General features: G+C 41.2%; 1 protein-coding gene across 1 annotated transcript in view; it reads right to left on the bottom strand.

Moving 5' to 3' along the window:
• Positions 1-23,330, bottom strand: part of LOC131284473 (protein slit-like) — an 80,151-nt gene extending 56,821 nt beyond the window's left edge. Inside the window, exon 1 of the mRNA XM_058313332.1 lies at positions 22,984-23,330. Within this exon, the coding sequence (XP_058169315.1) occupies positions 22,984-23,330 (347 nt within the window). The remainder of the gene's footprint in view (positions 1-22,983) is intronic.
• Positions 23,331-23,771: the final 441 nt, after the last annotated feature.

The raw sequence follows: 23,771 nt of genomic DNA on the forward strand, positions 1-23,771 counted from the left end.
CTAACAATATTACGGATCATAACATATATTTAACTTATACCGCGCATATAATTCAAGCACAAAGTATCTTGCTAACATGAATCTCCTTCAACATAGTCAACCCTCGAAATGACCCTTTCACGTTAATGTCCCCGTGTAATGAATTGACTGGCGCTCACCGATACAATTCATTATTATTTAAATGGTTTCCGAGTCTGAAGAGATCTTCTGCAAATGATAAACAACCGGGCGTGTCGTGTTGAACTGGTGGGTAGTTCTGTTGGCATTAGGTGGTAGGTCGCGGTGTCATGAATAAACAATAATCCCGAAAAACAATCCTACTAACGGTGGTACCGACTCAACCCGGTTCGCTATATCTGCGGTAGTGTTCCGGTTCGGTTGCTAGAGTATACATGTCATACATGTTCGTGTCTGAACTCGATGGTGAAAACAAGCCGCAACGAGTACGAAGAAGACGAAGCACACCTTCCGCAAAACCCCATCAACGGGACAATCTTTCCATTTCGTTGATTTTTGCTTGACTCATGACCTGCCAATGTCTAACCCAACCCCGCACTCGATTTCAGATGGTAGGCAATGGATACGGGCGTCTTCGGGCGTGTGTGCTGCTTGTTTTTCCTGATTATAAATTTCCACTTCCATGCCACCGATCTAATTAATCTCGAAATAATTGACAACATGATAGAACGCAAATTTATGTTCCACATCCGGAGGCGCAGCGGAAAATTGTCTGCGTAGTGAAAGTTAATCGAAGCATTTTCCAGACAAACTGAAATCGGGTAGTTGTTTGGAAACGGTAGTATTGGTTGCGCTGATTTTGCCGTTATTTGCAGGATTATTAGGGATGATAAACACAGGTACGGGGTGAATGTGTTTGCTGGCAGTGAAGTACTAAACAGAATGTGTAAAATCATAGAAGATAGGAAAAGATAATTATAAATTATATCCTTCCTGCTTTTAGTAAAAGGAAAGCACTGATTGAACGCGCAAAAGATAAATGTATTAGTTTAGACGGACACAAAGAAAATCTTTCTAGTAGTCACATTTATGATTAAAAACAAACCTTAATTTTGCAATTGAAAGATGCTGGATTGAAGTAAATTTAGTTCAAGTGCTCCCTGGAGAGAAACTATAAAATCCAATTCGCGCCTGGAAGAAGGTGGTTACCGGGAAAATTAATTTTTCATAAGTTAGAAAAATCAATCAAGCAATCACCATTATTGCCGCTGGAACGATTTTTCGCAATGGGCCCGCAGGGAACCGAGTCAGACTTCCCCAACCGATCAACCCCTAATCGAGGGATGCAAGTCGAACCGATAACTCCGTGCGATAATAATCGATTCTGTCCACACACGCGCGCCCGCCAACAACCATTATTCCATCTGCTCATGGACCGCTGTCAGCGCGAATGTCGGCCCGGAAACTTACCGCCACCGTCGAGCCGAGGAAGCGTTTGGCGCCAGGGCGCTACAGGCAAATACATATTTAATGAACTTTGTAATGGTTTGATATAACATGTAGCAACGCGGTGGAAAGCGGTACCCCAACGAGGGGACGAGGTTGTTTCCTTGAGCGGATGGATGTACTATGTCGGCACAACCGCCATTACTTTTCCATCGTCCAACATACACCAGACCGTTGGTTGTTTGCCCGTAAGCGAACGTTGACGCGATCGGGTAAATAGTGCGCCATATGAGCGCGACAAGAGGTCGTCGACGAGTGCAACACGTTCTGACTGGCTGCGTGGGTGTCTCACGATTGGCTGGGCACACACTCTAAATTTCAGTCCTCACCGTCTGGCCGATTTATCTATAACGTATGAGCCTAGATTGCCGTTCACCCTATCGCTTCATTCAGCAGATATGGCTTGTATGATGGCCATAGGCCTTGCAAGTTGACATCCTTTGAAATGCGATCTTGATGTTAATACACACTTATTTCAATGAATAAATAAAATAAGATAAATCACTTAAATTAAAATCAATCTCCACAATGTGTTACTTAGAAAGACTGAAACAAATAAGCTGAGCTACATTCGCTCAGACAAAATATACGAACTTGATTTAAGTCAATCAATTTACCATTTAGCTGCTCTGCTTTATTTCAAGGAGTCTGGCAAACACAAACGGTTTTCACGCACTTGGTGCGGTGATGCGGTTACTTTTGCAGACAGGTTGTCACTCCAAGGGTTGATTCTTCTTGAGCAAAGTAACCAGACTATAGAGGCTGCTTAATAAATTGACAAGTCGGGGTACAAACATGCCGTCAACAATGTGAGCAATATCATTTCCCATCGAAGGATGATTGCCTTCGAAGGGTGAGAAAATGAAAGCTCGAGTGGCGTATGGTTAGTTATCTAGGTGATACTGGCGATGACAGGATGACAGCGCGATAATTAAGCGTTGAATAAATGATAACGTGTCGCAAAAAGAAAGTTTCCGCACGTGGAAGAATAAGATGTATACAAGAAAATTCTATCCATATCTAAAATGAGATGCGATCCTTAGGGAAAACAATCTGGAAAACGATTATTTTCAACCGCAAGCAAGGAGCAATATCAAAATATAATGTTTCCGAAAGAAAGCGAAGGCAGTGAATAAGCTGAAATTTTCTCAGGGTGGTTTAATTTAAGTTTTCCTAGCTGTACTTGTGGAAATTTTGTGAAGAAAAGAATCTTTCACGAGTACGGAGTCAAGCGCTAGACGATAATTAATGCTCATAACTTGAGCCAAGTAAATTCTAAAACCTACTTCACATGCATACTGCGGGTTGAGTACTTTTTAACGCTGAAATTTCTACGGAAAATGGGAAAACTCAAAGAAAAAGCGATTAAAAACACTAAAAACGGTCGTTTGCTTTCATGTCAGCGAATTGAAGTACCGCGAGTATGATTTCCTACAACAAAGTTGAACCATTCGTTTCATCTACAATCCTGCAATGCTCTGATGGCAATTTAACAACTACGTTCTAGTAGAAGATCTCAGAGAAAACAAGGGTCTGTTGTAGAACAGTTGTTGAAAGAGTGAAAAACGAAGGCAAAACAAACATGTTATGGTACTTTGTCCACTTGTTTTTCTCCTCGAGATTTCAAAGGAGTCGCACAGCTTCACCCTGGAGACTTAGTGTTTGAGAAAAAAAAATTGTTTTCATTTCACAAGTATAACGTTTTGGTTCAATTTACAGGGAGTCAAAAATATTCTAAATGAAGTTTTTAGTTTAGCTTCAAATTAGATAAATATATGTAAGAAATAGGCTTTAAAAAATTATTTAAAAAAAAATACTCACTTTGAAACGATGGTTCAAACCCGAATGAATTGTCCTTCGCAAGAATAACCTGAAAAAAAAAATCTCCACCACATTAATTTCACACATAAAATGCTTTTAAAAACTTTTCTTTTGTTCACTTTCACATAAATTTGCTGGATGTATGTTTCATAATGTTTCAATTTGTCGTTTTTTCACATCAGAAGAGAATCTACATTGGATGATTTACGATACCAAAGTTATTATTATCAAAAAAAAAAAAAACGAGCAGCATAAAATAACAGTGCCGGAACAAAAGTGACGAAAACCACATAACCTTCAAAAGACCAAACATATAAACAACGAGAAGGATAGAAAAGAATGTCGGGACAAAAATTCAGCGTACGAATTGTGTTGATATTCTCAGACAAACGTTATATTTGAAAGCAGTCAGATGATGCAGCGATGGAGAAGCAAGAAAACAACGGTGTGGCGGGGAAGTGCAAAAGTGGTAATGGTTGAATCCATTGTTTTGCCTAGGATTGCGATTATTTATGCTTGGTGCATATGCTGCACCGTTTACGTTCACAAGCGAGCTGCTGCCGGTCTGTTTTATTCCTGTGCACTCTAATTTTCCCCACCATTCTTTCTATATCCAAACGGCACGCTATGGCACTGTTGGGGTGGGCAATATCTGCACAAACAATGGTCTTGCTACGTGGACGGGAGACGGGAGAAACAAAAGGAAAGCTATTTTCCAGTTGCTTGCCATGTTTTTCGGCAGACTAGCCATTTCGAACCGCCACAAACAAAGCCAGAGAAAATTTGCTCATTGGTCACTTCTCCCCTGCTAAACCACCAAAAACTGCTTTCCTCACTGAACAAATGTGCAACAGCAGCAGTATCGCGAGAGTTTCATTAAAACAATGCAAATTCAACAACGTCTGGTTAGTTGCAACAGCTTTTGCTTGGTGGAGAGTTGAAATTCGTGGACACCGGCAAGATGCAAGGAGCTTGATTATTAGAGGGTTCAGCAAAAAAAAAACCGAAACTATGCTTTCTAAAATCTATAGAGTGACAAATAAAAAGTGTGCGCAAGGGAAAAACTGCAAGCGATTTGCTGCGACAAACTTTGCGCCATATGGCATGGAAGGTGGCTGGATGGCGTGCGCAGTATGCACTTTGGCAACGATTCAATTATCAAACATGCAATACCATTAATTTGTTGCCAGGAAATTCCAAAAGAATGCCTGTAGAAGCGGACCGACTTTTACAATAAAAGTTTTCAATTTACGGGGAAATCGTTTCGAACTTTTTAATACCGAAGCAATAAATTTTTTAACTTCTCTAAAAGTCAGGTTGTGCAGTAACAAAATGCCCCAACGTAGCACAGTTTTAAATAAAGTGTCCTTGTAATTAGCTGTAAAAGTTCCTCGTTTCCAAAACGCAACTTTTGCCACACAAGCCACAACACTTTTCACACCCGTCCAGTGGTTGGACACGTCAATGCACTGCTGATGACTACTGCTGGACATAGACTGCTAAACGAATTCACCTTCTCTAGCTAACCGCTCCGTCAACGTTTCGGAAACGGTCCGGAAATTTAATTTCACCTACACATGACGTTACATCGTTCCTTGCTGCTCGAAAATGTCGTCGTTTTTCAGTCATCACATTCACGAGGACACCGGAGTAGGCATGTCCACAAGATCCTACTTGTGAAGCGGACACAGGCTTCATCAAGCTGCACACAACAATAAATGCATTACGAGCGAAAATTGAATGATCTAATTTTAAAATGAAGACATCTTAATCTAATTAGCAAGCCCGACAGCCTTGGCCCGAGCATCAGCAGCAGTCTTCCCGGAAGAGCGAGTGATAAATATGATTACATTCTCGCCGGCCAGCAACCGGACGGACGACTTCCTTAAATACTTTCACTTGACGGACCAAGAGATTGTTTCAGTGACAAATTATCTGACGCAATATAATATAGTTGAAAGATTGCAGAAAATGGAGCACGATTTTTTTTAGCACAATTTCATCTAAGTATATTATTTTATCACTATTGTTTAACATTAAACACTTAGCTTACACTAAATAAACGAAATAAAAATTTGAAGTTTAAGGCATTTAAGGTCTTGATGTAAAGTTCAAAAACTCAAAACAAGTATGCGGCAAATAGTATTTATAGATAATGAGCCTATTAATCTACAGCCTTATGTGCACACATGCAACCGCAACGCTGCGCCTTGTGCAACCGGTTGAACCACCATTTACCGCGTGCGTTGATTGAAACGCCGAGCACAAGAGAACATAGTAATCATTATCGGTAATCATTGCATTTCATTGCTTCTCGTGCAAAATCACAGAATCACTACTCGCTTCGGATTGCAACTTATCTGCTTTTTTAAGCGCTGATTGAAAATAACCTTTCGATCGTCGAGCTAGCGGTACATCGACGCCGTAAGACGTCCTCGGTAACGCTGGAATTTTCGCACCCAACACCGGACCGAGATCAAGATGCTTCATACCGAACGCACATGCTCTTCGCAGCGGGAGGGTTCACTTAAAACCTGCGTACTTGAGGCGAGTGTGTGTGAATTGTGAAAATTATGCCGATGCACCAATATCCAACACTGTATGCAGTTAAAGATTGTCTGTCCTATGGGTTCCAGTATCGGGTTGAATAAATTGGTTGGATTCTGCATCTCAGAAGAAGCTTCACAGTTGGATGTGCATTGCTATGGTGAACGCTGCTGGAGTTTCTCTCCAACGATAAGGAAATTGCAACAAACTTTTGGGCTTTATTTATTAGTGTGGTTTCATGCGGTAATGCAAAAATTATTGATTTTGACTTGTATGGTAATCGGGGAGACTGATATTCAAAAATGCTCCTCAATAAATACTATCAATCGCAGCTATATCACTTGCGTTGAACCACTCACAGATACAATTATGCCAACAATAATATACATTGAAAACATGTTCGTTTACTTAGTAAAAAAAAATTTCCACCTCATTTTATTTAAAAAAACCTAGCTGGTTTTAAATTTATTAAAATAAACAAATCAATAGAATTTTGGGTTTTGTGTTAAATGTCAAATGCTGTAACCAAAATTCTTACAGGTTGAATGAACTTAACACATTCATAAAGCTCAAGCGTTATCAAACAGAGAACAAATCATATAAAGAAGAACCCATAGATCTATGGGATCTATCATAACACTCGAGTGTTATTTGGTGAGTAATTCCGAAGATATTCTTTTCGATTCAAAGACTCGTAATTGACATTTTGCATTGACTAGATTAATGTGGTAGCTGTCACGACTTTATGACCTTTTTAAGGACCCTGCGAAATTCAGCTCAAATGCTATAAAAATTAATCGTTGATGGAAGGTAGATATCCTCATAAATCCTGCTGAACTGATGATACGCCAACTGATTGAACAAAGAAGTAATATTTTGAAACTATCCTTGAACAGAGCCGATTGGCAACCTTTCGTTGCCTAGCAGAGTATTATCTCGAAGCTCATCGTAATTTGCTATCGACCTTTACGACATGCTAAATATATCGATCAATATGCTGCCAGTTTCTTCTGAGGCAGCTTATGGACTGCTTAGTATTCATTGTGGTGCTATACCATCCACAGTCGGACTTGATTGTTTGGCTACATTTCTGCGTACTCGTCATCGATGTAGGAATCCGATTTATGATTATTTTCATTTTTATTCCGTTTCTCCGACTACGACCAGCGCCAGGCGGATCATTTTTACGACCAAGATATAGCTGAACCGAGTATTTTGCATACGTTGCGGATCCTGTTTGATCATGGTCCGAGAATGGTTGAATGACGGGTAAATATGGCTAGCCGGCTGGTCCGCAAAAAAAAGGTGATGAAATGTTATGATTATGTGCAAGATTGCGGGATACACTCAGTGGAGGATGGTTTGGAAGATAAAGACCTTGATAACATTTTGTGAACATGGAGCCTAAGATCCGTATGGTCTATGCTAATTTTTGATGATTGAAAATCTAAAATCTAAAAAAGGTCGATTTATGTACTGATAGAAATTTTGCTTCGCCTTCAAGCACTCTTGAAGGAGCACAAACACTTTTGAAGGAAGAGTGAACCACACGCTGCTTAAACTTGAAATTGCAAGCGATAAACCAACTTATACGCGACCAGAAAGTCAAGTAGCTAAGCAAACACATCGTTTAATAAGAGGATTACTTTACATCATGAAAAGCCAAACTACAACCGTTCGCGCTACAGACCGAGCATTTATGGTAGACAAGTGATAAAAAGTCGTTTGTATCACGATGCGACTGGCTCCACGTAAAACAAAGATAAAGCGACAAGATAGACAGCAAAACCAGTAAAAAACTTTTTCGTGTGTTTCCACTTCTGTGGAAATTAACGTCAACGAATTTCCCAGAGAAAGAAAAAAACGAGCGAAAAACAGGCAGGTCGACGGAAATGCATCTACTATGGCGAAGAACGAACTTTGAGCGTTAGCGAACAAATTAAACAAAGCCCAAGCTAGCCCTTGCCATCAGAAGGACTTTAAACTCCTCCGACGGGGATGATGAAACATAGAAACATAAACATGCAGACTAATGAAAAGGGACCAAAGGCATCCCTTTTAATCCTCGTTGGATTCTCTGACACTAACGATTTGCGAGCCCTACAGAAGTCAAAGGAGATCGTAAATAAATAAAAAAAGGAATGAGTTTGAGTTTTGAGCATACAGTTTGTAGCTTCGAGCTAATCGGAAGGAGGAAAAAGGACCGCCGTCAGCTAGTTGTCTAGTCTTGGCTGAATTGAATTTTGTAGCGACACTGTAGTTATTTCTATGACTACGCTTTCGGGGACTTCTTGAACTATGAGAGGTACTAGACAGATTCGAGTTTGCAGTGCAGATTTTGAAGCTTTAATTATATAAGCTTCTAAGTTAATAATAATTTAATTTTAAATCTAAGCGACTTATTATGAAAATGAATTTAAATTTGTTTCTTCAGTGTTATGGCAAACAAATATTGTTGCGGATAAGAATTTAATTCACCAGAAATAAATCACATAAACATTCAAAAACAAAGACAAATTCTGGCAACGTTGATCTTATCTCGGTTCTGGTAAAACTTAAAACAGCAACATGAGATGTGACTGAATTCTAGCATCACTCTTGAAAGGACGTACAAAGTAGCACATAATAAAATTGTATTACCGAAATTAATATTAGGAGATAATGTTGCTACTATACTCCCCGTTGTTAGTTGACTGAAAGGGCATTTCAGCTACGTACGTATACAAGTGAGAGAACCCCACATGGCTTCTGTGTGCTTTACGAAGCAGAAGTTAGCTACGTGTCCCACTACCAAAGCTACCATTTCACCGGTACATGGTTCCACATGCATGGAAACAAGCACATCTCGGGGATATATTCATTCATTCATTCCAACAGTGTTTGAAGGCGCCGTCCAAAACGCAAATATGCCCCCTTACCGCACATTCGCTCGTCCCGTGACAGGAGTTCGCTGGATCGCGTTTATGTTGACACTTGCACGAAGTCGAGGTAAAACATGCTGCCCTTGGTGCCTGACCCTGTCGCCGACCGGAAAATTTCTCCCGTTTACTACACCACCATTTTCAAAACTCCAAAGAACACGACAGTTGCATGAAGTTGTGCTCTCCTCTTCTGCCAAATAAACACTGCATACCATCGAAAGAAGCATGCAAATGAGCATGGATTATAAGCTCCATTCGTAGGAAAGCCCTTAGTCTCCGTGAAGGAACTAACGGTTGCAGCACATGACCATTTGCCTGTGCGGTCGTTTGAACGGTTGTTTGCTGACATGCTGCCAGCTCGTGAGAACAGGGAACACAACAATTCCTCCATGCCATCCGCTCTACTTTTGTTGGAACCACTCCGGCTGAGCTCAGCTGTTTGCTTGCGATTACGATTGCATAGACCAGAACACAACGCAAATGCACTGCCGCGAGCAACGACAACACTTGGTAATGTGAATCATTTGTCATCGCTAGCTACTTATCTACCGGCGCACATTATCAGACACATTTTCAAATGACTAAATGGAGCAACAAACCATGCAGCAATTCTGAGATTCTCCTAAGTAACCTTCAAGTGTAATCAAAGTGCATTTCATAACCTTCTTAGTTATGGCCTCATAGTTTTGCGTATTTAAACTATACATTTTTACCTCATCTTGCATCCACTCACCGAAATGAAGTCTTTCGTGAAAATGAAACAAAGTTTCCCGTGCTGATGGCTAATACATCATGTCGTAGCACATTCTCATCTTTTCCGGGAAAAAGAACTAATATAAACATTTTCCCAACATCATCCATCATACCCTTATCTGTCACGAAAACAAGTTTGTTGCAAACAGCAGAAAATATTTTCATCTCCTGCGTTGTGAAGAAGGGTCGTAAAAGGGATGAAATCTGGATGAAGTGTTAGGTTGAAGTGAGAGACGAGATAAGCAACACGATTTTGGTTTCGTCACTTGCCACACCAAGTTTGAGCAATCGTATCGTTCTTAGCATACATCAATCAGATATAGCATTTGAATATCCGTATGAGTGTGCGGGCTACATGGAGGATGTAGACACCGAATTTGCCTTCTTCTTTGTGCTTCGGAAACAACCTGTTTACAGCTTGCATTGAAACGGAAATCGGATGCATTATGACATTACATCGTTGCTATCTTTTGAATTTTCCATGGTTTTCCCAGTGTGTGTTTTATGTCAACAATTTACAGAAATCATCAGTCCTGATGTGAAACACAATGATTGTAGGAAAACCCCTCCATTGGTTCTCAGATCTTCATATTTAGACTAAACTCAAATTTATCACTGCATATGCTGAGCACGGGTTAGTTAGCGGCAGAAAAGTACTCATTAAATCATGAGCTTTAAATGAGTCATTTGACGCCAAATTCCAGTTCCATCAGCGAATACGTTTGGTACAAATTTACTGTATTTTCTGTATTTTTCAGAAGAAATATTTCTAGTCAAAACTGTCATAGATTCATAGATTTATTGCATTGCATTTCATGCGAAATATTATTTCTTACAGATTTCACCTACTTCTAAAAACTCTGAAAACATCCCCAGTCATCTGATTTGTTACTAATTTCCATCATCTTTTGGCTAGTTTACTCCTTAATAGTAATTGGTAACGCAGGCAAACGGAAAAGAATAATGAAACATGTTCTATCCAGCTGTTTCTGCCAGCTTTGAAGAGTATGCTCACAAAAGTTACGAACGATGCTTGGATGAGCAAACAGAATCAGGATGAAAGCAGCAGCAGCAGCAGCGCTTAATGCAAACGAACAAAATTCAACACGACACAGCGGTTGCACCGTTGGAAGGTGGTGAAATTAGCTGCAGAATTTAATTGTCCATAAAACGAGCATTTTATGAGCCACATCGTTTCCTGGCCACATCAAAGCAGCACGCAGAAAATGAGCAGACTGAACGGTAAATATACTGGTACTGACTTGGGCAAGCAGTACACAAAGGAAAAGGTCCTGAAAAGAAGAGGAGTTGAGGGGGACGGTTAGCAAACAACAGCTTCATCTCATTTCCCAGGCGCCAACGCAACCATCGACCTCCACAACATTTACCGTTTCCGACCATTCTCGCGGACTTAATGCGTCGATGATTAACAATATGTCGGTTTCAGCTGACGTTAATTCGATTGGGCAACGCCCGAGAAAGCAGCGGTAGCTCTGTTCAAATTAATTTAATTGTTTTTGTAGTAGCTTTCAGTCACACGATTCTCGATATGTAAATTTGGGTAAAAATGGTAAATTGTCAAGGTGCATAATGAACAAAGAGTAGTAAAACAGAATCATTTCAATACAAAACACATCAGCGTAGCAGTTTAACAAAAACACAAAACTATCAAATCTACTACAATACGCACGTTTTGAGTTCTCGTACGGTAGAGTCTGTGGGTATTATCGTAAGTTCTCGGCGAGAATTAAGTCACACACCAAAAGCAAGCATCAATACACAAACGAGGCAAAATATTTGGAATGCTAAACGAGCAAAATGATCCTCCGCTAGGATGAACGGACAGGGATTTTCGTGACTGCACATTAATGAGCAACAAAACGAGTCCCATGTCGGTACGGGTTTGAAAGTTAGTCAGTCTCCAACCATTGGAGTGATTTAGCCGCCTAACCGGTTACGAGCCGTCGGCTGCCTCTTAAAAGGCCTCCTCCACACTTATACGTAATAGGAGTACTTCGCCGGTGAGGTTGCAGTTTATGGAGTGACGACGATATTACCAATGATACCTCTTCAGAACTCTCTGTTTTCTGCCCAGTACATGACTGGTCTGGCATCGGATGCTGAAGCATGTTGAACAAACCGGTACAGGACAGAAGGACAAGCGTGTAGTTTGATAGTGATTCCTGCCTGAAGCGTAAAGCGATTCAACAGACAACTCGAGTGTGAGCGAGTGAGAAAGCTTGGAATTGCTTAATTACTTTATTAGCATACGTATATCCTCCCTTCATTCATCCAACGAGGATCGCATATCTTCTTCTTCTTCTTCTTCTTGGCGTAACGACCTCTTGGTCATGCCTGCCCGCAAAGGGCTTACGAGACTTGTTTCCCTGTTGTACGTGGATAGTCATTCCTCTCGTACAGGGGAGGGTCCGGTTTCGGTTGGGATTCGAACCCACGCCGTCGAGGTGGTGAGCCCCGGCGCTCATGGGCCGATTTTCTAACCGGTGCTACCGCTCGGCTGTCGCGGACCCCTAGATCGCATATAGTCCTCACAAAAAAAACAGGACTAAAGCGAAGCGCTGGAAAACCTGGCAAGTATTAGTAACTTAACACAAGATAATAATAATAAGCGAATAACATTAAAGTCTGCAGCAGTTTTCAATACAGCAAATTGTTTCACTTCCATGTAGAGCTGTTGATCTTAACATTTGAAACTGCTTTTAAAACAAATATGTTTGAACAATCAGTTTTCTTGCTCATTCCACCAAGAATAAAGGGCAGGAAAGTTGTATCAAATGGTGCTGGTCTAGTTTTTCCTTCAATTGCCATTAATTGTTGATACCTGACAGTAACAAAAATTCAATTAAAGTTATGTAAATGCACCATCTATCCTTTATAATGTATCACGTAACTTTTCGACATATTATCAATTTACCTATAAACCAGTTTCTAAATGGAATAGTATTGATAGAATCACGTTCCGAAATGCACTTAGCAATTACTCCATCTTCAGACCCTTTTACTTACTAGCCAACACGAATTGTACACCGAACCCCATAGCCCACCAATCGTGGCTAAAGTTTGTCAAGACGTTTATAGATAGCGTCGCACTACCGGCGAGCCACAAGCGAGTATTGCTCTTGCGAATGGCATTCTCCGGTAAACTTTCCTAGCTGTCATCGTAAATCTATTTGATAATCTCAATTAAATTGAAATAACTCTTTCGGTTGCAGTTCACGGTCGTTACATTCAGCTCCTCGCAATACCACAAAACTTCCACGACATTCGTTTTGCTCTAGCAAAAGGGGATGGGAACACTGTTCCGCCAGCACTGTGCTGTGTTGGGGTGCCTCAAATTTACAATATAATGCACGGAGGAATAGCGTTCACGAAAAAATAGTCGTCGGTAACGAAACTGCCAGAAATAATTGGCTTAAAACACACGAGCACTGATTTACGCGACTGCTTTGGGTTTTCTTAGAGTGCGTACCATTTTTATCATTAGAAAACATTTTTTCCGGCCACATGATTTGAATTTATAAAAATAAACAAAAAAAATTTAACAAAATCAATCATTAACTTGCATAGTCAAACTTTCAAATTCGAAGCAAATTTAAAAAAAATCATATTATGTGCAAAACTAAGAACTTGAAAGGATCAACCAAAGCAATTGCAGTCGATGCTTCCTACTTCACCATTTTCATTTATTTGGAACCGGCAACGTTCTATCAAACCATATTTTAGCTCTCAAGATTTAGTTACCGTTAGTAAAAACAAAATCGAACCAATTACTTTGCCTGTCACGACAAGCTAAATAAGTTCAAACATCATAGACCAATTGATCGATTCGCTTTCGGTGTACGTTTTGCCCGTAAAACAACATCCGGCCGGTGACAAACTGATGCCCGAACAATCGCGAACCAATTCCGTTTGATCCTTCTAGCCGGAACCCGCACGGGATCAAAAGCTTTGGCTTTTTGTTACCTCCAATGTTCGTGTCAAACGTCTATCAATCATGCAGCAGGAAGGACCCAAAAGTAGCCCGGAGAGGCCTGCCAAAGGCGGCTCGATGATTGCGCCCACGGACCCGAGAGCTTTTTAGTACCGAAAAGTAGTCAGAGACAAATTGGTAGCGGTTAACAGTGTTTGATCATTCTAAAATCGTTAACAATGTTGTTCCGGGAAGAGAAATAAATATGCAAAGTAATTTTAAATGAATAAATTAAAATACGACGGTAGTTTCATAAAATATTGCAAAATGTTACAAGAAAGTAGAGTAACAAAGGTTTCAAACATTTAATAAAAATTGGTTTATTAGAGACAAATGTAACCGCTGTTTAAAAACATAAATTAACTCTTTCAAATACAAACTTTTAATCGATATTTTAACCACTTAAGTATGCCAATCACGAGGAAAACTAGACTAAAACACATTAAAACTTCTCAATCAACTCGATTTTCAACAATTAATGTCCAATCGATCAGTTCCCATGTTTCCACCTGACGGAGAACCCCAACACAGGTTTCATCACTCTAAAAAAGCTTTAAAAGCTTTATATCACCATTCCGTTGGTTGTTAGTGAAGTGTGAACAGCTTCACCTGCTCTTTGTTGCGGTACCTGCTGTAAGACCTATGTTTTCTATACTAACAGTTTTCCGACACTTTTTCCACCCTTTCCAATTTTCGTTCCACTAGCTTAAACAAACAAATTCGTCCCTGTATACCACCGTTTCCCGGTCGTTATTTTAACTTGCTGACATGTGACCAATTCATTCTTTTGTTATCGTCCTGCCATTGTATGTGTGTGTAGGTGTGTGTGCCATCAGCACGTCAGTGTGTCTGTAGGTGACATGTGGTCACCGCAGAATCTGCAATCCCTCGCCCTTCCCTATTTATTTCAATCGCGGGAGTCAGAACCTCCGGTCAGAATTTCGGAGAATGGACTTCCACATGGCTGAACCGGCGGAATTCGCGTGGAATTTTCCCCCGGAACGACTCACGTTTTCATCAACGCGTTTCGGTACCGTTTCGGTTGGGGAAAAGCGTATTTCACGCCAGACCGCTTGATGAAAGTCTAAAGGTTCGTGAATATTTGATTTTAATTGAAATGGAAACATTTCTAATCGGAATTCGAGGCTTCCGAGGCGGACCAGGTGGCTTCATGAGTCGATAGGAAAATCACAGCACGCACAATTTATAGAACAGAACAAACACGGAAAGAGAGGGAACGCAGAGATAATGGAAAGTTGCCATATGACTTTTGGTACGGATAGAAATCAATCAACGAAGATGATTGGAAGCATTTCGGGGCAAGTAAACTGCTGTTCAGCAATGATCGCTGAAGAATGTGTCCTTCCGCTCATAGTTTTTGGGAAGCAATAGCGATTGCAAACTTCACACATCTAAAGTAAATAAAGTTATACTGGTTCAAACAATTCGTACTAGATTAATTCAGCAAAAAGAATTATGCTTCTAACCATAAAATACTAGAATTGATATGCAAAGGATGAATTCTGGTACGTTTGAAGGTACTGGGCGAAAATCTGAAGGCAGACCTTTGGCATCGACCACACAACAGTAGAACGTGATTGCATTTCTTTCGCTCATTTGCCAACGAACTATCCGCCATTGCAAGCGAATAAACGAACCAGTCGAGACTCATTGAGATGCTAATTGGATGTATCAGATTGTTAATTAAAATCCCTTCGATCGATAGTGTCTATGGTTTGCCGCAGTCACCGCTGGAGAAAGTCTTGCGAACATTTTCAACTATCATCATCACGTTGAGTTAGGAGTCCTCAGGAAGCCATGCCTAGAATATTGCGAAGGATTGTGGACGTATTCAAAACTCACTCAGCAGTGCTACAAATCTCGCCGAGGTCAAGCACATGGTTCAAATGCGTGATTTCGTGATTCTAGAGCATTTAACGGGAAACGGCGATGACCGACGCTGCCTGCGAGATGAGAGCGTCCGTCTGGCGACGGCTTCCGATGCATTTTCGCACCATGTTTCCACGAGCAGGGTCTGGTCGGACCTTTCCCCAGTCTTCCGACAAAACCGAGCCCGAGTTTCGCAAACGATGAAAGTTAATCATCCGCCTGCACCAGCCTCGATGCCAAGGGAGAAATCAGAGGAGACGGGGTCTCAACATGTTTCATCGTCGGCGATACAACGTGCACCATGTTCAGTGTGCTGGACACATCAATCGTCAGTCACGTCCAGCTTCACAAAGACCATATAAAAATTCTTAGGCATGGAAAAAGCTTGACCGACCATGACGTGACTAGGGAAAATCGAAAGAACCCTGATGGACCTTTTACTCCTTTTCCTTCAACTAGCCACTCTGGTTGATGGATGGTTTAACCTGGATAGGAAAGCAAAAGGCTACACAGAACACGATTGGTGCGAGAGGTTTTAAACATTTACCACTCACACTCGGGATGAGGTTAGAAGTTTCAGCACGGACAAAAAGTTGAAGCGGAACATCACGATGGAAACTCCTTTTCCCTGTATGCTGATACACTGTGCACTAATTGCACTCGCAACCGCGAACCCAACATCAAAAACTACTTCATTCATCAAGGTAACGCGCACGAATCAACTCACGGTTTTACAAACCACGCACCTAACGAATGAGCTTCGGATGAAGCATTTGGTTTTTCTTCACTTCTTCAACACTTGTGCCTATAATGTCCCAAGGCGCAAAAATGAGCATTTTCATTACCGTCTCCACTCGTCGATGACAACGTCGATAAGCGAGCTGACGGAAACGTTCGTGACGGGCTATGAATAATTAAACGGACCCACTATAAAGCATCAAGCAAACTCAAACATGCAACTCGACTCAAGCTCAAACTGAGTGCTGCAAATGAAAGTTCAAAGTTCATAACGACTTCTACTGCTTCGTTTTGTTCTAATCAAATCGGTCACCTATGTTCAACATGCATTTCAACCCGTAAGGTATATTTAAACAGTTTGAAATGTGAAGATGATAAAAACTCACCTTTCTCTCGTTCTCGAAAGGTGAATGAGGAAGAAATTGCACCTCGGGTATTTCTTGTTTACGTTTCCACTCTGGTCTGTTTAATTACTTCTTATTTAAACTTTTCCGGCACCACTTCACCCAACATAAGAGCTCACATGGGAGATGAATTGACCGTTCGTTACCACGAACAGAGTTTATCAGGCCTCTATTTGAAGTGTCAAACGAGAACCAGGCAGAAACGTTTCGGGCAAACCAAATGGACCGCTGGGGTTTTTCTAACTCCGAGCCGGAAAAAAGGATTCCCTAGACGACATAGAATCCTTATTTACTGTCTTTCATTGGACACTTGAGTTGGTACAACTGCGTCGAGGACACAGAAGAATTACTTCACACCCCGGTTGCTCTGCTTGATTTGCAGAGTGCTTGTTTGTCCGCTTTAAAGTGTTCTAATCTCTGCTTACTATCGGATGACACACACGCAATGCTGCACGCGTTGAATGGACCTGCCTTATGTCTGCTCGAGGTGCATCAGTTTAAAGATAGGTCGGCTGCAATGGACATCTACAGCTGGTTCCGGTTAAAAGGGCGCAAGGCTTAGGGATGGAAAAAAACCACCTGGGATAAAGTTCTGAGGCCATGAATTAGCAAACATAATACCGCAGAGCTCGGTCGGGCAACACTTACTACCGCTTTATCCGGCAGGTCGCTACCATCGTCTCTGGCTGGTGTCATTCGTCTGCGTGTCACAGAGCTTGGCACCTTGGGAAGAGACATTGCAGACCATGGCAGATGATGAGCCCATCGTTGCAAAACATGGGGACACGTGTGGCCTCCTTCAGCCTCTCCTCTTCTTCTTACACCAGATATGGCTTTGCAGTAGGTCTGGCTGGGTGCAAAACACTGCAAACGATTCCTATCTGTTCGGTTCTGTCACAGATACATAGGGACACTAGAGCCAGACGACTACCCTCCGGCAAGAACACACACTCCGTTGGGTACCGCTCTAACCGAGGAGTTTCCGGTATAAATTGAATTCCGAAAGAGTTATCGTCCAGAAGGGCCATCGAGACAAGAATCTACGCCCTGAGTACCCCGGAGTGTGTCCTCCCCCCATTCACTCAGCTTCTCCAATCCCTCGTTTTATCGCTCGACACCAAAACCGCAGCATTGCAATCTTCTGCCCAAATGCCGGATGTTGACGCACAGTATCAGTGCACGAGGGTTACGGAGCGGTTTGTTTCGTTACTTTGGTATTGGTTTCAGCTCCCGTTCTCGAAACCATTAAAAATGGTCGGGTATATTTACCACCTACTTCTTCTTTCCGTCTCTCTGTACAGTCAACCTGGGGAGTGTGTGGAGGAGTCCTCTTTAGACACTCACACAGGAATACAACTCGACCCTTTCTAATCCAACCAGCTGGATCCTTTTGGACGGAATGATCCTCACTGAAACCGGCCAGGTTTGACGATGCTGCTGCATTCAAAGAACCGTAAAAATAATAACAATAACACAGACGGTTATGATGGTCAAGATAATGACGATGATGATGATGATGATGATGATGATAATCGAGAATGATGGTATTTGCAAAGGGATTTTCCGGAACATTTTCCCCACGTGCCCTTAAACTCGACCTCAAGGCTGATGGATGAACATGCATATTTTCAAAAAGGAAAAACTGTTTTCCTTTGTATTTTCCAAATGAACAATGGAAAATCTTTTTGAAAAAAGGCAGTTTACAGCATGTGAAGAAGTGAATAAACTTGAAACATGAACAGAGACAATATTAGCTCTGTTTTACTAATTATTGAACAGCATTGCTTCCAGTACTCTTTTAATTACTCAAAAATAAACTGATATGACAGACCAATAAGAAGTTCAACATACCGTGGTACAAAATGACACACTGGCATTAAACTGAATATATTTTCCATTGCAGATGGTATTAATTATATGGGATTAAAAAACTAATTGAACATCAACGACATCAAAAACACGCGTTACAACAATGCAGAAAAAAATTGTGCGCCGTGATGCATTATGTCCGGCAACGTGCAACTCGAAACGAAAAATATTCCACATTTACTAAATAACATACATTTTGCAGGTTGAAAAGAGCCGAACTGAAGACTTCACAACGAATGGGAAGTATAAAAACGCAAAAGACTCAACGAAGGGCCGAAAATGATGAAACGAAAAACGGCACACATCAGTATGCGTAATTATGTCATTAGCATATTATTATGAGGTTTGTTTCTCCTGGGTGGGCGATGGGAGGCTGCGGCGAAGAAAGCAAGACATCATGATGCAAAAGAAAATGATGATGGAAAAAATGACATCGTGCATGATGTTGCTTGTTTCAGTCGAACATAAAAGATCGAGGATGTGTTTGTATTGTTGTTGTCTTTGCCAGTGCAAGATTTAACTGCTGCATTCGAAAGATCTACAGGATTGATCTTTAGGACGCGACATAAAAGTTACTTGGTGGAAAGCATAAATAATGGCACAAAAATCGGTGAAAATAGTTATCATAGGTTTGTCAAAGCCAATGAACATGTCAACCCGGGAGGTAAATAGTATTCCCTCCCCCTCGAACAACATCCGTTCCGTTTGACGTTGTCTTTCCGGCCACACGGAGGAATCGGTTTCTGATTTTCCACCAGGTGGTTCGCGTGTCTTGCACGGAGGGTTGAGTGCTTTCGTGTTATTTTATGCTTATTGCAGCTCAATCACCATCAAAGCCTCGTGCTCGACCTTCTTCATCGTCAGACTCACGCCCACCGGAACATAAAGAAGGCAGCGACCACCCAACGGGACCCGCAGGGAAGCTAAAAGTAAAATGTGACACCCGGTACCACCCCGAACGGAAAGACAGCGTTTTGATGTCAGGGTATGGAAAGTTGAAACATATGACTTGGCTCAAAAAAAAAAACGACTAACACCTCCAGTCGATGAAGCCAATAAAATTCACCATTATTCATCTTCTGTTTATGAATGGCCATTATATTGCCTGTCATCCTGATGCTCCATCTTCGATTTTTCAAATTGAGTGATGATTTGGTTCATGGTTTCAGGGCTTTCGAAAATAGGTTGTCCGATAAACATTGACAACCAACCACATTTCTGCCACAGAGCAGCGATATTTTGTATTGATGGACTCATTTTAGAAGTATGTCTGGATTGATTTTGTTCAATTTGCATCAACAATCACGATTCAAGTGAAGACTAAAACGTGTCTGAGAGCTAGAAAGCTTCAAGCTTGTTGTTTTTCCAACCAACACTCTAATCAGCGTGCGAAAAAGCGAAAGGTGGAAAAGAAAAACTACAATGTCGGGTGATAGCAATGGTTTCCTTCTAGAACAGAAGTCACGCAACCATGAAATCTTTATTCTTTAGACACGCCCGAAACTGTCAGTACTCAATATGAGGTTCTTGTTAGCGCAGCAAGACATTCTTTTGATTGAATTATTCTCAAAAGTCATCGTTTGGTGATCACGTTCAAAATTATTTAATAGAATCAAGGAAAACGCTACTGTTCAACGGTGTTACGAATGGGTATCGCTTTTTTGTTGTGGTCGTCATGTTGATAACATGATAAGCATTATTTTTGCAATGACCAACAAAAAAGAGGGAGCAGAAAGATATTATTTCCATATCGATTTAGCAACGAATGAAAAGCCGTAAACATCAAAATCATCCTTTGGGGTGGTCTTTGTCTTGATTGTATGTGTGGCAGGAGAGAACCCCCGAGGTATGACACTGTTTATGGTACGGTCGTAAAAGTGCAACTGCGACTAGAGGTGGAAAACAAGAAATATGCAGACGAAACATGCTCAGTCACCTTGGAAAAGTTTTAATTTTATACATTTTTATTACATTCATAAGCGGATCCATTCCATTCCGTTTATTGCTACGTATTTTTGGGGTATAATAAAACAAAACTTTTTGGTTTCGAGCCAGTAAACTTACGACGGCTTGCAATCACAGTAAGCTCATCAACATCATTTCCATGTGGTCAATTTGATTTTATGATCGTACATTTCTTGAACCAAAAGCCCTTTCACCTCCATCCCGTGATGACGAAACAACAAATGTACTGTTATGGTCATGCAAACATGTTGGCCCACGAATTTGTTGTGATTTCGTCGGAATTATTTTTGTTTCATTTTGTCCAACCAAACAACTTCTTTGGCTGAAGAAGAGAACGGACAGCTTGGCAAAGCACACCAATGCCTACGGATAATCATCCCTAATCAAGGCAGATGATCCCTTCCGCAAAAAGGAATAAAAAATCAATAAAAACATCGTTTCCATAAAACGGTAATCCGTGCTAAAGATTCATAATCAACCCACATGCCCGTGAGCTATCTGCGTCAACATGGCCGACAGTTTAAGAGAAGGCACAAAAAAGATGTTTATATGATGCCGAAGAAATTCTTTATCAACAGCGGAATGGAGACTTTCGTTTACTGCGGGAGCTGTGTCTCTAAAGAAAGAAACCACTAACTGGCAACATAAGAGGCAAGAAAAACATATATCTCAAACGAAGGTCAGTTGGGTAGAAGCTCCCGCTGCCTCATCATAGTCTTTAATCCTATTTCCCGCAATCAATGAACATAAGCAAGAAGAAAGCCAACGCACCGGGAGGCCCCCGAAGACTCAACGAAGAACTACAAACCTTTCTCCCCCGTCGGGTGATTCTTCATAACCCTCAGCACCAGGGACCCTTCGGTCGATCAGGTAAAGAAAACACTGGTCAGAAATTAGCTCCCCTATTGGTAAGGTTTAATGAACTTGTTTTAGATCAACAACAGACGTAGCACAGATTTGAAAACCTTTGCTTATCAAAGGAAACTAGAGGGAATGTTTTCGAAACGGTACTCATTAAGAATCGGTTGATGTGGATACTAATTTTAGAAGATTTACGATCATCGAAGCCGCCCGGGCGCTAAATATCACATCACGACATTGGATCTGCTGGCGTGTTGAGATACAGCAACGCGGGATTCTTCTACAACGTGCGCTACAGGTCAATTCACCAGCACAAGAAGAGGAGCATTTGCCTCGAAGATTGCGCCCAGACCTTTGGCTATTGAGACCATACACCTGGATCGTGAATACTTTCTCTTCAAGGGAGAAAATCATGCATGGAATAAATTTTCTTCTCCAAGATGGGCCACCATCAGCAAGTGTAACTGCGTTTTGCAACAGAATGCAGCAGAAAAGATCGTTGGATTTATTATTAAGAGGAAACGTAAATGAGATGTTTATTTTCGCGTATGTCAATCCTCCTACGAGTCTTGATTTGTAAACTGTTAATCCGCCTCTACAGGGAGATAGTGCTATTTCATCGTTACTACAACGATTTGCGTCAGAAGGATGCACTTCGTTTCGTCAAGAGGAGAATATAATTTATGTGACATGATCAACTTTAAGTCTCGCTAAAAAGATATCTTATGAAGAACGAGTATTCATATCAAAATAAATGATAATATACACTTTTTGAATATATTTTCAGCAGTATAACTATCAAATTTAAAATAACTATCTTAGCTTTGCGACGTGAGGATATACTTCCCTAGACATCCCTAATCTGTTCAGTAACACACAGCATCGATACCCTCTCAGCAACACTTCGTTCGATTGATCAACCCATGTGATGAAAAACAGAATCCACTCAACGGATCGTACAACACACCTAACAACCCTACCCTCCAAAGTGGAGCCTGAGCTGTACGTATTTAACTTCGGCCGTGCCAGTCGACAATCGGCCGAAATCTGCGTAGGAGTGTACAGACCGGTTTGCGGTGGTGTGTTTTACATTTTAATTCGAGTTTTATTTATCCCCAACCAAACACCGCACTCATGCAGCGAAAGAACCGTTCGATTTTGTGGTTGCACTGAAATGTCCACTACACCGCAATCACCTTACTCTCCCTCTCCCTGCAGCCTAGGGATTATTACACGAAAGTGCAACAGTATGCCGCTTGCAGTGGATTGACTTATTTATTTATGGATCGACTGGGAATGGGACAAAAATAATAAAACTTCACACGTCGGGATCGAAAATGCTGCACTGTCGAGCGTAATATTGCCAACAGAAACTGTACAATCATCGTGCGACACGCGTGGCATGTAACGAGGAGGAAGAGAAATAAAGCCATTTGGCGTAGATTTGGTGGATAATTGAGAAATTTAAATGCGGTTCAATAGTCGTACTTTTTCATGCCAGTCATGCAATAACGAATGAAAAATGGCCAGAAGATGATATTAATGTGTGGGTAAATAAGAACGAATGTCATTGAATCGGGTATAAAAACAGCTTTTATCCTTCACAATATTAAATATACTTGGGATCAATAGTTATTAATATAAACTGAATAGTTATTAAATTTAAATACTTATAATTTTTTTTTATTTTTATAATGCAAAATGTAGTAATTTGAAATGTATGTAGCCAATTAGAAGGGGATAGTCTTCAAATACTTACAGTCTATCAGTTTCCGGTGGAACCTTCTGGGGCACCTGGGTCAATCCGCGATGCGAACAGTCCACCGTCGTACCAGTGCAGGAACAAAGCCGTGGGCATCGATTTTCAGCTCCAAAATATCCGCCTCCTCCTCGTGCTCCGCCACCTCCACCACTGTACGGTTCTTCCGACGAAGGAGATACCAGAGCCAGCACAACGGTCACGGTGAGCAGTATCAACATTTTAAACTGCGGTCCGGACCAGATCTCCCGCATGGCCATTATGAAGAACGAAACTCTACTGGTGTTGCTGCTGCTGCTGCTGGCACTACCTTCTGCCAATGTCGGTTTCGTGAGGGTTTCCTTCATGCGGCGCTCCTGCCCCTTTTCATAATTTTCTGCAAATCCAGCGATCACATTCACCTTCACTTTTCCAATCCTACTGCACGTACTGTATTCAATTGAAAATGCTGCTCTACAAGAGCACACACACACACTCGCGTTCTTTATCCTGCGCACTGAACTCAGATAACCTAAGGAAAAATAATTAATTAACCGTGATTATAATAATTTTAATTCGTATGTTTTCACACGTCTGGCATTCTGGAGAACAAGGGGTTGTTCACCACGTTCGCTAAAACCGATTCCGCGTGTTTAGCGAGGTGGCAAATATTAGCCCATATGGCTCAATAAGCACTCCATTTGTTCACTGCTTTAAGCACAAAAACCATATTCCATTCTACGTGACGGCGACAATAGCGGCCAAGGTGTCGAATCGCAGATGCATTCGCTTGCACTATTATGCACACT

This window comes from Anopheles ziemanni, chromosome 3 (assembly GCF_943734765.1).
Source record: "Anopheles ziemanni chromosome 3, idAnoZiCoDA_A2_x.2, whole genome shotgun sequence".
Classification (NCBI taxonomy): domain Eukaryota; kingdom Metazoa; phylum Arthropoda; class Insecta; order Diptera; family Culicidae; genus Anopheles; species Anopheles ziemanni.